The sequence below is a fragment of the Acomys minous genome (genome assembly GCF_964271855.1).
Source record: "Acomys minous genome assembly, chromosome: 5".
In the NCBI taxonomy this organism is placed as follows: Eukaryota; Metazoa; Chordata; class Mammalia; order Rodentia; family Muridae; genus Acomys; species Acomys minous.
Genome location: NC_140494.1, coordinates 94,497,494 through 94,511,374, shown reverse-complemented (window position 1 = coordinate 94,511,374; position 13,881 = coordinate 94,497,494). Strand labels below are relative to the sequence as shown.

Genomic DNA, 13,881 nt, shown 5'->3' with positions numbered 1-13,881 from the left:
TTCCAACTGAGGGCAGAGATAACTTAGTGTTGAAAAACCTACACTGGTTTTTTTTTAAATTAGGTTTTGTTGTTGTTGTTGGTTTTGTTTTTGACTAGTTCTCATCTGCCAAATGGGAAGGGAGAGGGGATCTGGCACAGAAGATTATGATAAGCAACCAATGGCACCACTAAACCCACCCGACAAACTTAAGGACCGGGCACTAATGGCTGAATGACATGAATCACAGTTAGATTCTGTTGGAACAAGAACTCTGGGGAGCCCCGCAAACCCTGTGAGTGGGCTGTGTAGGTGGAGACTAGCGGGTATCCTGCACCAGCCTTTGCTGATTCAAGTACTTACTTCCCTAGAATTGGGCTGAGCTGTAAAGACACTGGGAATCCTATTTTCCTACAAAGCAAGGAGGCAGCTGGGAGCAACCAGAGCCTTGCTTCATCTTTGCTCATGGTTCACTCACTGCATGAACCATGCCAACAGGCAGTGCCTGCTGACCAGAGAGACCTGGGAAGCCAAAACAGCTCACCAGTGCCTGGGCTCGCTGACACTGCTGCTTTTTGTTCAATCAGCACCCCAAAAATCCGTTGGAGGCTCCGACGTTTCTAAATTATTCTATCAGGCCAGCCTACGCTGAAGACTCTGGATAAGGGCAAAAGAATAGGGCCCCTAAAAGAGGCCTCAAGAAAATGTCACTTTTTTTTAAAAGGGGGGGGGGAGAGACACCAACTGACAACGATGACTCCTCCTCCTCCTCTTCCTCCTCCTGAAAGAGGTTAACTGCGGGCCCAGCATGTAGATGTTGATTCATTCCATGTGCGTGTTTATTTTTCTACAAACATTCCTGTTACATCAAGTGGCCTCAAGGCCTAAACTTCTGTCCCCTCCCTGGAAAATTCTCAGGCATGGCAGAGCTCCTCTCACTTTACTCCTCACTTTCCCAGTGGGCAACATGGGGCAAAGGCACCAAGTGTGTACGCAAAGTTTAGCAACTTTGCTTTCAGTTGTCCGTCCTGGCCTTGAGAGCGTGTGGTGTGAAATTCTCAAACCTATCCCTACGGCATAGGTTTACGGACAGCTGAATAACTTTTATCCTACCCTCGATAGATAATAAAGAGAATCTTAATCTTAACTAGCACCCCAGCACGGGGAACAGCATCCCAGGAGTCAAGGTTTGCCGTAAGAGAACTAGCAAGGTTTCTCTCCAAATGGATGTGCTGTATAGCCTGAGCTTTGTGATAAAGCTCTAAGTGATGATCTCTGACTTTGAGCCTCGATGGCTCTGAGCAAAATATTTGAAATTGTCTGAGATTCAGTTTCTTATCCGGAAAACAAAACAAAACAAAGCAAAACAAAAAACACATGGGGATGAAACACTGACGTCACAGAGGTGCCTAAAGGATATAACTGTTTCTTTAAAGCTCCTTGTGAAGTACCTGACACACAGTAGGTACTCTACAAACACTCCTCTCATTTCTTGTATCCCCTCCATGCCGTAAGTACAGTTGTGTGTAGAAAACAGTAATAAACCCCCAAGCATTTCGAAGAATATTTTATTTCTATGAGGAGACCAGGGAGGTGTAAGGCTGAACTCTTGGATCTGTATGGAATCAAGGATACGCTTCCTGTACACACACATGTGACTCACCTTGGAGAGTTCACACGTAGTGAGCATCACCACTCTAGATCATGTCTCCCGCTAATTAAACAACCCTTCCGGCATCAGCAGTGACTCGGGAACTTTCTAAACATGAACTCATTAACTCCTACTCGCTCACCCAAAGGATGCCAGCTCACTCCAGGCAGCATCCTTCAAGAACAGCAGGCCTAGAGTGAAAACAGTCTCAGTATTCCGAATCCCACGTTGGGCCTCAGAAGGACAAAAGATGATGACCTGTTTAGGCCAGCTCAGTGGACAGCAAATGAATTGTTCAAGCCGGGCGAGATAAGATCAAAAAACTAGCCTGTTACGTACGCCTGGCCTGAACTACTTGTAAGTAGGGAGTGGGCAGGGTTCTAAGTCAAATACTGACCCTGGTTTAAAGAGGAGACTTGCCTTGTGGGTGGATTGAGATTCACTTTATATGACTTCTAAAATTTTCCTGACAAAGAATTGAGTGCCCAGTCTAAAACATGCCAACCTGAAAACTCTTCTTTCTGTCTCTGCTATAATCCCGTCACCCATGCCCTCCTTCCCATCCCCACCTTCCCCTGCTCAATCCTCCAGGGAAATGCAGGGTACTGGTGGCGATTTAGGATTTATACGCACTTGCAGGGAGACAGTAGCGAGCCCAAGGGAGTACTTCTCGGGCCAAGAGTTTGTCATTTGGCTTCGGGGCACACTGGCTCCCAGAAAGAACAAAACAAGGAGGCGATGAGAGGGTGCTGATTTTTCTCGGGAAGAATAATTGGGGATCGGATCCAATCTAAGTAGTCTCTGAGTGAACACACACACACACACACACACACACACACACACACACACACACACACACACACACACACACACACACACCTTACCTGGGACCATGTTTTAAATGGGAAGAATAAAGCACTCATCTAGGATGTCACTAACTCTTGGATGCCTCCTGGGCACCGTTGTGTGCCATTCAAACTTTTCTACTCTGTTTTATCTTGTTTTTTCAGGATACCCATTCCTCCACCCCACCCCCAGCTTCCTGACTTTCCCTCTGCTCATCAAAATGGACCTCGCCTGACCTAAACTAAGGCATAGAAGACCCAAGCAAAGCACGTGTTGTTAGTTTAATAGAGGGAAAGGGTTGGGGGATTCTTTTTCAAATCTCTTAGGAATAAAAAGGCAAAAAAAAAAAAATACTTCTCAAGGTCTAGAGTCAACCTCTCTCAAAGGAAAAGTTCAATCTATCCAGCATCCTCTAGAACAAGCCACTTTTCTTTTTTTTTGCTCCTTGCCAAGTAACTAAGCTGCCGCATTATTGAGTTTGCCCAGTGGCCTGGTATCCTGGGTATAGATCCCACTTCCTTAGATCTGACATCACAAGGGTTTGGACAACCTGTTCAAAGCTCTGTCGTTAGCCAACTACGTGGGACTCATTAAAGAGACATAAAGCATGTAGAGGAAAGGTACCTCCAGCAACAGAGCGGGGTGAGGGCCTCACTGACACTCCAATCTTATGTTCATGGTTATTATGGGTATTTTGTAGATGCTCATCAAGCAAAAGAAATGTTTTATGATGAGTAGCGAAATGGAAGTGTCAGGAGGACATCTGGCAAATTCCAGGTGTGGTCCTGTCATTTCTTTGCACGTAACACTGAGAGAACAACTTGGCATCCCTACAAGGCTCACCTTATTCACTAAAGGTTGGCAACTCAAAGAATTAGTGGGATCTCTAACAGGTAAGGTCATATGGCAGACTGTAACACATTACCAAATTATGGGGTAATATTTAGGCAGACTGCTAAATACACATAGAAGACCTCATTGGCATCCAAGTACTTCAGAAAACTATGAGGACAGCATACACGTAATTTTAGAGTTGGCTACAGCTGGGTTTGAATGTACTTAGTGCTCAGCATCTTTGTAACAAGGTTTGACATCTCACCTCTTTATCGATGAAGCAGCAATAAATGTTTCACTATTACAGAATAAAATAACAATGAGGGGTTTTGGCAGAAACTTAATACCCAAAACATAACACACACACACACACACACCATAACACAACATCACCAACAAAATAAAGAGGGGTAGGAGTTGGATATGCCTTCTGTTAAGAACTCAATGGCAGTCTTCCTTGTTTTTCTCCCAAATCGACATGTTGAACTTAGGCCCTTGTTTCCCAAAGAAAGGGTAACTTACTGTGACAGATCTTTCTCAAAATGTAGAAATAACATCAATAAAACGAGATCACAGATAACAAACGTGCGTAGGCGACTGACTGTACAGCCGCAAAGGCAGCCTTTGAGAAGCGAGAGGGTCGGTGTTTACCACACCCAGTGCAGTTATAGCTTCCTGGATGGCTAGGAAGCCAAAGCAGGTGGCATCTTGTCCGCCCCCAACTCCAGCAGTCAGGCCATGCCCACGGTAGGGTCAGCTGGTTGCTGCCTAGGAACCACCTGTGAACAATCCAGCAAGCAGGCATGGGCCCTTCCCTCTGTGCAAACAGGCAGTGAGGACCTTGACTCACTGGGCTTGTCAGGAAGAGGTGCTGAGGTGGTTCACAGCAGAGGACATTCCTGCTGCAGGAGGGGACTGTTTCTCAACAGAGGAGAACAACAAGAAGGGGCCAGTGCCCATGAAATATGCCACATAGGCAGCTGTGAGGACACAGCTGGGTTGGTTGCTGTACCTACCAGACTCCTAACCTACATATCTCCTCCTCCAGTTCAGACCCCTCCCTGGAGCTGCCTTCAGCTGGCCCTGTGGCCAAAGCGCATGCAGAAAGGAAGCTGTTGTATACTGGAAGACCAAGGGGGAAGAGATGACTCTTGCCTCAGCATTATCCTGGGACAACACACTCAGAAGTGAGCACAGATGACTGCGAGCCAAGGGCTAAGAGTGGAGTACTTGGTTAACACGTGGTACTCATGATAGCTTTGTGTCCTAATACCCTTCTGTGAGTTGTCCTTCACAGACGTGTCCAAAATTCCCCAGTGACTGAATCAACTTAGGGATCTGTCTACCTCTTAAGTAGCAGTCTATGTTCTTTACTGGCCTTTGCTAACTGCCCAAAGTCGCAAAGCGTCGGTGTTACGAGAAACCGTAGGTTATCCTTTCTAGAAGTGAGATTCAGAATAAATGAAATTATTTTTCCCAAGGTCATATAAGCAGGCACATGGACATGGCTAGAATCTTCCTGACCCCCTGACAAATGCACTCTCTCTCTCTCTCTCTCTCTCTCTCTCTCCCTCCCTCCCTCCCTCTCTCACTCTCTCTCTCACTCTCTCTGATATTGAGCCTACAAAATGAACTCTGTATTTCATACATAATACTTAATTCTACTCTGCTGACAGGTCCCCTTATCGGTCATGGGTGTTCTCCATTGAATTCTGTACCATCAGCAGAATCTTGATGGTGTAAGACAACCTACACACAATGTAAAACATTACTCTAAAACTTAGACAAGAAAATCAAGAGAAAGAAGAATCAGTATAAAAATCAGTCACATGTAAGTTTTACCACTATAAACCATCTGTAATGAGTTTTCAAAACTGTAATTTAAAATCAGGCCTACCATACATTTTTGAATATGACTGATCACAATGAATTACCTTAGAAAACATGAGTCCCTCTCTCTCTCTCTCTCTCTCTCTCTCTCTCTCTCTCTCTCTCTCTCTCTCTCTCTCTCCCTCTCTGACACACACATACACACACAGACACACACACACACACACACACACACACACACACACACACACACACACACACACCATTAAGAAAAGGTACAAGGCCTGGCACATAGTGGGAGCTCCTAAACCCTTAAAAAAAATTCAACTACAAACACAAGCGCCTGACTAAGTTATTTTCCATTCTACCTTAAAAATATGTACCTGATTGATTCTGTCATGTTCTTTGAGGTTTAACGCCTATTCTGATAAACTGATACAGAGGTTTTAGCAACTAGCAGTATGAGTGGGAGGGAAAGTAATGCGAGAAAGAAAAAAAAAAGCTCAGCCCTCTCAGAAGCCTACTCAGTAATACCATTTTCTTCTTGAAACCACCATACCATTTTGAGTGTTGGAGTTCTGTTATTTTAGATTATGTGCAAGTGAGGGAGTGGGTATGGGACTGTGGGTGCCCACCGAGGCCAGAGGTATTGGGTCCTCCTGGAGATGGAGGTACAGACAGCTGTGAGCCACCAGAGATGGGTTCTGAATACTTAGAACTTGGGTCCTCTGCAGGCGCAGGATGGTGCTCTAAGCGCTGGCCATCTCTCCAGCCCCACGTCCCTATTCTGAAAGGAAAAAGTCTTCCTGAGATTCCAGGTGTCTCTTAGAGCCTGGTGACCAACATCTCTCTTCAGTGTGCAATCAATACTTTTTCCTTCCAGTCTTTTTTTTTTTAATTGCAAATTTGTAGTGCTCTCATGCTGTTCTATATTAAGAATAAGTCTCCCCTGTTCTATGGCTCCTTCAAATGCCTCCAAGTAGCCCATGATCTTCAGAAAGCTGACCCATGAAAGCATTCTATCCAACAACTACTGAAAAAAAAAATACTCATTGGGAATAGAAAATAAAGGAGCCCTAGCCCCATGCATAGCCTCATATCTGCAACACGGGGGAAAACAACATCTGAATTATCCTGAGCAACCACAGATGCAAGCAGAGCTTAAACTGTTCAGAAATGGCATCATAAAGAGCAAGGAGAGGCCCAGGAATGTCCGCCAGGCCACCTGAGATGAAAAGTCCTGGGCCAACACAAGGCTTGGTCCTGAGGGGGATGTTGTAAAAGTCTATGAAATGCCACTTACATTCCCTTTATTCTTCCATTCTTTTATTAGTTCTTTGGTACTCTTCCTGTCCTCCTTCCTTCTTTCTCATTCTTTAGCCAAAAGGGATGTTGCAATTAAAGCCACCGCTCCTCCCCTCCTGAACAGATGAGGGCTTCTGCAGTATTGTTTTGCTTTCATCCACTTTAATGATACAAAAAGAAAACCTACTTTTTTCTTTTGCCTTAAACAAAAAACAAAAAACAAAACAAAACAAAAAAAAAACCTCAACATCATAAAACCTCTTCTTGGATAAATCCTAAAACAAAACAAAGTTCTGATTATCCTCATTAATGTAATGATACTTCCAACCCTCCCCTCTTCCCCCACCCCCAGCTCAAAAGTTCATTTTTCTCACTCACACACATAGTCCCTCCTCCCCTTCTCCACCGCCCACATGCAGAAAGTATACAGTTACCCAGCAGCACTCTGCAGAGCACACTTGATGGCTTATCACAGCCTCCCATGGCTACCAAGAAGTTTCAAGCACCCGGTGGGAACTAGTATGAGGTAGTCTCTTGGGTGCTAAGAAACAGCGTGCTTCGCATCGGACACAAGTGTAAAAGCAGCACTTTTACGTGGGAAACGGTAAACTCTTAATCTGGCCCTGTCTGCTTATTGGATAGGACAAGCATTTAAATGAGCAACTGACAAAGAATACTCCAGAGAATGTTCTGGTGTAAACTTAGTGCCTAAGTTCAGAGACCTTCTTCTGCTGGGAGGGTCCTACTTTAAGTTCTACCATTCTGCTGTGATTATTACTAACGCAGACACCTTTGAAAGTGTCCCGTGAGGACGGGAAATTTACATGGTCCTTCCTGTCTAAAACTGTTCCAGGTTCTCAAATCCAACTGCCCAAAGATTCCCCAGTGCTAACTACGTCTAATAACACTATACAGGCCACTATTTTTTTTTTTTACACCTCCCTGGAACAGAACAGAAAGCTCCAAAAGAGGCACTGTGAGATAGAACACGAACAATAAAAAATAAAACCAACAACGACCACAACTGGGGTATCACAGTGACAGGCTTGAACACAAGCAGGGAAGATCAAGATGGTCAAAATGTTTGTTTGTTTGTTTGTTTGTTTGTTTTCCAGGCTTGTACTAGAGTGTTTTGACTGCATCACGGGTCTCTGCACCTGAAATTAGGCCTACTACAAGCCCACACTACAGACCGACTTTTTCCTGCATAAGGGTCACAGGCTTGTCAGATGCAAGGAAAGGTAACCCCGACAGACACAGACTTCAGAAACTCGGTCAAGTTGAAACAGTTTATTGGTGCAATTTGGGAAACGTTTACTGGAGTCTTGTAAAAAGGCATCCTCAACCAACTAAGGGGGAGGAAAAAGGAGACTGCAGAGTATCACAAGTGAAAACGATAGATTTGGGAACAGCTCTTACCTTTCCAACCCTGAATTAAACACAGCCTAACAGCTATGAGCAGATGGCAGGTCTAAAATTCTGGGAGCAGGGAGGCAAATGCTACCTGAGATTCTACCTGAGCAGAGAAACGGAACCAATATACCATTACAGCGCTAATAAATAAAGCAGGGATCTCCCTATTCACTCCAAGTTCCTCTTTATGATGGCTGTGTGGCCCGAGGATGCTAAGTATTGAGAGAAGGACACAATGGTAAAAGAGTCAATACCTTGACCATGGACAAGGAAGCAGCATCTGTATCTCAATGAGCCATGTGCTGATGGGACTGTCTACCTTCCCTATAGCCACTCTGTATGCCCTGACACAGTAACTGGAATTCTTTTAAAAAGTATATTTTGGAGGGAAAAATAGAGGTTACTTGCTGGATAGAGCACAAATGAATTTATCCACAGCCTCCTTACAAAGCAGGAAATTAAACTTCAACGGCCTTCAGTTTCCATCCAAAGCTTTCACTATCCAGACTTGAAACTATGGCTTCATGCAGCACCAGTGCCAAGGAAGAGAAAATGGGTAGAAGATAGAGGCTCCGGGACCTGGTGGTTGCACCAGAGACCAAGCCTAGAACACCTGAAGGTCACTGAAGCGCGAGAGTCCTGGTTCTCCTTCACCACCTGAAGTCGGGGTGACTGGAACCTTCAAGCTTCTTCTACAGGAGACACATCTATATGGCCACTCGGGGTGGGAAGGGAACCCCTGTACTCCCGGAACCACCAAAGCACCAGCCAGCACAGCCTTCTTATACAGACTACGGTTCAGATGCCGTATCTCACCAATATCTAAGTTTCTACAGTGTGGCCTCAGAAAAGGTATGTACTTCTATGAATATCACTTTCTCCATCTGAAAAAAAAGAATAGAATAAGTAATATTTCCCCCAGAGTGAGGGTGAATCAAGTATGTTCCAGTATGTCAACACTGCAAACACGCAAAGCACATTTGATATGCGTTTCAGAAACTCCCTACAACAGTGAGATAACAAGAACCTGCCATATGCAAGCTCCTGGAATGCCATCACCGCTACGGCTTTCACTCTGTTTATATAATTACATTGTCAAGTTTGCCAATGGAATTAGCCACTGTACTCTGAAACAGGGATATTCTTTCCTGGAAAATCCTGGCTGCCACTCGCCAGCTCTTGCTTTTGCAGAAAGGTGGGGCCCAGAGCAAGCTGGGCTTGGGGAAGTTGACTATGGCTGCTTTATCTCCTAGAGAGAGAAGATGTTCCTACAGGGTGGTCCGGCCTCTTTAAGAGGGAGGTAAAAGCTACATGGACAAAAAAAAAAAAAAAAAAAAAACCAGCAACACAAACCAACCAAAAATGCCAGGAATGCAAGCTCTGCCAACCAAGTAAATAAATAAAATGTGAGATACTTCATAATAACTGGACAAGAGGCATTTCTCAAGCCAGCAAGATGGAAAAACCTCTACTTTTCCTTCAACTCTGCACATGTCCCCATTGCCCTTGGACTTGGTAGATTCCCTGCTCTGAGGCATCAGTGACAGCCTCTGTCGCAGGAAGGAATACACCAGCCTCTAGACTTTACCGAGTGACACTCTGGCTTCCAGACACTGCAAATGAGCTGCCCACCATACTTGCTATGTGTAACTAAGACTAAAGCCTGCTGGTGTGAGATTTCAGACCAGGCGATCTTTTTTCACTGTTGGTCTCTCCTTCCCAAGCAGTAGATTTGGGGGACAATATAAACCAGCCACAGGATTGTCCCACCAGTCCTTCCACGGTCCTCTGAGAGTTCTCCACGGTTTCTGTTGACCTGCTTAGTCTTTAACTGTTGAAGAGACTGATTGGCCAGCCCCGAGCACTGAGTTAAGATTTGCCACATATTCAGGATTCATCCTCACCCGAGGATTATCACTCTCATTTCACACATGCAGGAGCTAAGGTGCAGCGAGATTAAGCAGTCTGCCAGAAGTCACAGAGCCACTAAGTGGGGGGTCACACCCAGACAAGCTGGCTCCACAGTCCCCCGTCTAAACCACTGGACTATTTAGTCACTAACAAAGCATGGTAAGAAGGGATCCAGAAGCACAGTGAACAAGTGATGCCAGCAGCCTGCCAGCTCTCCCCTTCCCTCTTGTCTGTAGTGGCATGAAGACCACCCACACTAAGAAAGGACACTGCTTCTTCTTCCACTCTCCAAGGACAATAATGGTCCCCAGGGACGGACATCTTCTATCCAAGTAAGATGGAAGCCGGGGCTGATCCTTTTAGACCTATAAATGCGCAAACAGCCGGGGTGAATAACCCTGCTCTTCACCTCACTGTCTTCACCTCACCAAAGGTGGAGCTGCATGGAAGGGAGAAGAATAATGAAGTGGCATTTGCTCCCACACCCTGCCTCTGTAGCCTCAGCCCCCCATACTCAGAAGCCAGGAAGGAACCAGGAACAAGTCAATGCTGCACTTGGCGTAAGTCTATATAAGACCTGAGAGAGAAGTGTGCAGTGAAATAGTGAGCCCCACTTTACACTTACAAGGGAAACTGATGCCAGTGCTATTGTTAAGTATGTATTAATTTGATACTCGACGGAGCCAGAATGTCAGAGTTCAAAATTTAAAGCACGATGAGCAGAGGTCCTTGGGCAAGTCCTAACCACAGAGAGGCTGACAGATATTGCAGGTCTTCTCTCTCCAATTTGGAGCCTCATACTTCCCACTGCATCTCTTTGATTCTAGGAATCTGGGGAAGGCGCAGAAAGGAAGTTCTGGTTTAGTGGCTGAGGTAACATCATACCCCACACTAGTTGTTTGCCACATGCAAGAAAACAAGCAATACAAAGAAAAGCCGTAAGGATAAACACTAAGGCCCCAGTCATGGATATGAGCCCATGCTATGAGAAGTCAAACTTTGACACACTTGTCCTATATATTCTGATGGACAGCATAAAGTTCTACTTAATATCTTCTTAGCATCCTTCCACTAGTGAAAGGTGACAGTCCTGGCCAGGGCTTCTCCCATCTTAAGTCACACAATTTAAGTCTCCACTGACATTTCTTAGCTACGCTTCTGACGGTAACTGGCAGTCTTGCTCACTGTATGCACACTGACAAGTTAGAAAGGGGATTCATCTTCCTTCAGCCACTGGCTCTATGGAGAATTTTTGCCTATGTGTCTTAACTTTTCTGCACCTTCAGTTCCCCATCTGAGATATGGGTATAATATTTACATACACACAACTACAGTCCAGAAAATGCTAAAAAAAAAAAAAAAAAAAAAAAGTAGTTATAATCATCAACATACTGTTGCTCTTCATTTTCTTTAAGAAAGTACCAGGGAAAATAATCTCATCATAGTAAATGGCTGAAGATTCCTGATTTCTTGGATCAAATGAAATTTTGTTGCTTTGTTGCACTGAGGGTCGGTGGCTTGGAAACTTTATCATCACCACCATCATCATTACTTTGAGAAGGAATTTTCCTATAGTGCTCAAAATTGTCATAAATACACTATATAGCCCAGGTTCGCATCCAACTTGCATTCCTTGAACACCTTTTTTGATCAAAAAAGCCAGAGTAAAGGTACTTCATACAATGAATATTGACGGCAGAGTTAGGCCTGCCTAGCTCTATTTTAGCAGCGGGATAGCTCAATAAAGTTAATTTCTCATAATTTATTTTTATCAATAACTGATGTAATAGAATGAAATGCTTTAAAATCTCAAATATTTAATATTAAATTACCAAAACACATGCTTCAGCTATCTGCTATGATCTAAAACACGTGCAGCCAGGGGCTCTCGTTCCCTGCCAGCATGAAAGATCCACTGTAGGTATGTGAATATGATGTTTCCCAGACACTCAAACCTGTCTCTTCCCCATAAACACACACAGCACATGCAAACAAGCCATTCTTAGGGGAAGGGCCTATTAGCTGAGTTTATATCTTCTCTGTGAACTGTCCCTTCACTTCTTGATATATATGGTTTCAATCAAGTGTAACCCAGAGAACTTCTTGCCCCTGTGAACACCCAAAAAAAGCAACCTTCATTTCTACCTGTAGTTCTAAGTGCCTGAGAGGACTCCACAGCTCTAGGAGAGATCTCAGCTCGGCATGGCACTGACTGTCATCACATTGTGACAAGCCGGGAAAGCAATCGGTGTTGGATGCCAGGAGAGCCTCCAGAAGGGATGGCATACAAATGTCTTTTTTTTTTTTTTTAACAATTTGAAGCATACCACAATGTCAAAACCTCATCTTGGCTTGTATTGAAAGGGTTAAATGCACAATTCAGAGCCAAAGGTCGGTTGGGGATAGCAACTAAACTTACGATAATCAGACCCAATGGAGGGGTATGCTGTGACAGCTTATTATTTTCCAAAATGCATTACATTTTCCCTGTATCCTTCTACATCTTCCACCTCCCTATCCTAAACGAAGACACATTCCCTCTCAAACTGTGCTAGCTTCAGGAATCCTGAAGGGTTGACTCCATCTGTTGAGCACTGAAATTTCCTTCCAAGACAAAACTCGGTGTCTTTACTATCCCTCTCTTCTTTAAATCCTTTAAGCCTGCTAAATGAAACCATGAACCAAAGACACTTAAGTCACATCTGGTAGTGGGATGCTTTCCTTCTTCTAGGACCTTTGGTACCAGAGGACAAAACATGGCAGATTAGAAAGCCAGTAAAGTTAGTAACCTACATGAAACGGGAAGGAATCAGACTTTCCAAAAGTTCAACAGATTAATTTCATTTCTCCTCCCACTACCTCCTCCTCAACCTAGAAAAGAGGAATGAGGCTGTAAGGGACAGGGCTCTCAGGATGCAAGGGTGCTTGAAATGTGCTTGAAGGCCAGGCAGCTCGCCAGACACCATTTCAGCACTCCGCAGGACCCTCCCATCAAGTTCCAATACTGGGGAGACACAGTAGTGTGTGTGTGGCGCGCGGGGTGGGGGGCGGGGGGGAGAAAGGTTGACCTGAGAGGTATTGTCAGCCCCTCTTGCTAACGTTAAGGAATACTACCAGAAGGTTCTTGCTTATGTGGGAAAATTGAAACACTGGAATTAGGGCTCTGGAAATTCTATAAGCTTTTTCCCATTAGTCACAAAAACGCAGCTGTGAAAATAAACACACACACCCCCAAAGAAAAAAAGCAAGGGTCTTGGGCCACCAACAGTCCTCCTGGCCTCTGCATCCCCGACTCCTGAGGGAGCAGCGCAGCCCAAAGGGGAAGTGGAGGGGGCACGGAGCTGGAATGGGGGGGGGGGCTCACTGTTGCCACTCACCCGGGGAAGGGAAAAGCTCCAGATCCACTTTTTCTGTCTTGATGATGGTGAGAGTCGGCTTGAGATCGACGGCCGCCTTCATGGTGCCCGGAGTTGAGGGGGCCGGCGGGATGAGAGCAAGTTTGCTGTAACTGTTGTTTTGCTTTTTAATGGGGATTTTGAACCCGAGGGGAAGGGGACAGAGCGAAGATGACTTTCCTCCCTAAAAATCTCGAATTCGCGCTGACTGCCCCGCGGGAAGGTGTGAGCCCAGCCAGTCCGCGCGAAGTTGGCACTTGGCGGAGCAGAGAGCGCGCTCGGGTCCCAGCCTCGCCCGCGCCTCGCCCGCTCGCTCCTCTGTCCCGGCGGCGCTCGCTCCGCTGGCCGGCGCTGGCGCTGTGCTGCTCGCCTCCGCTTTAGGGCGTTCCTCACCGAGCCCAGGCCCAGGGTCCCAGCGCCTGCCCAGCCCACTCGCTCGGGCGGTGGGGCGGGGCGATGGGGGCGGGGCCTATCGCCTGCAGCCAATCAGCGCCCGCCTCCCAAAAGCGAAAGGAAGGGCGGGCGCGGTTAGGCGCGCCTTGCAACCCCAGCTCCCTCGGCCCAGCGAGCCCGGGGCCTCAGCCCACCGCTGGTAAGGACGGCTAGTGCGCCGGTCGCTGGCGTGCAGGGGCTGCTGCCACGGTCTGGGGAAAGTCCGTCTGATTCTGCACGCATTCTTGAGGGCTTGGTCACCCGCGGCGGCCCGCTCCAGTAGCG

At 45.9% G+C, this 13,881-nt stretch overlaps 1 protein-coding gene across 4 annotated transcripts in view; it reads right to left on the bottom strand.

Annotated features, from left to right (window-relative positions):
* The window catches only part of ETS1 (ETS proto-oncogene 1, transcription factor), a 122,872-nt gene that overhangs the window by 50,767 nt on the left and 58,224 nt on the right, over positions 1-13,881 (bottom strand). Inside the window, exon 1 of one of the 4 annotated variants that reach the window (XM_084781560.1) lies at positions 13,147-13,575. The exons of 2 other annotated variants lie outside the window; for them this stretch is intronic. In XM_084781560.1, the coding sequence (XP_084637686.1) occupies positions 13,147-13,228 (82 nt within the window). In that variant the 5' untranslated portion in view covers positions 13,229-13,575. Of the gene's footprint in view, positions 1-13,146; positions 13,576-13,881 lie in introns of those variants that run through there. One more of the 4 variants, XM_084781558.1, reaches the window with a different exon arrangement.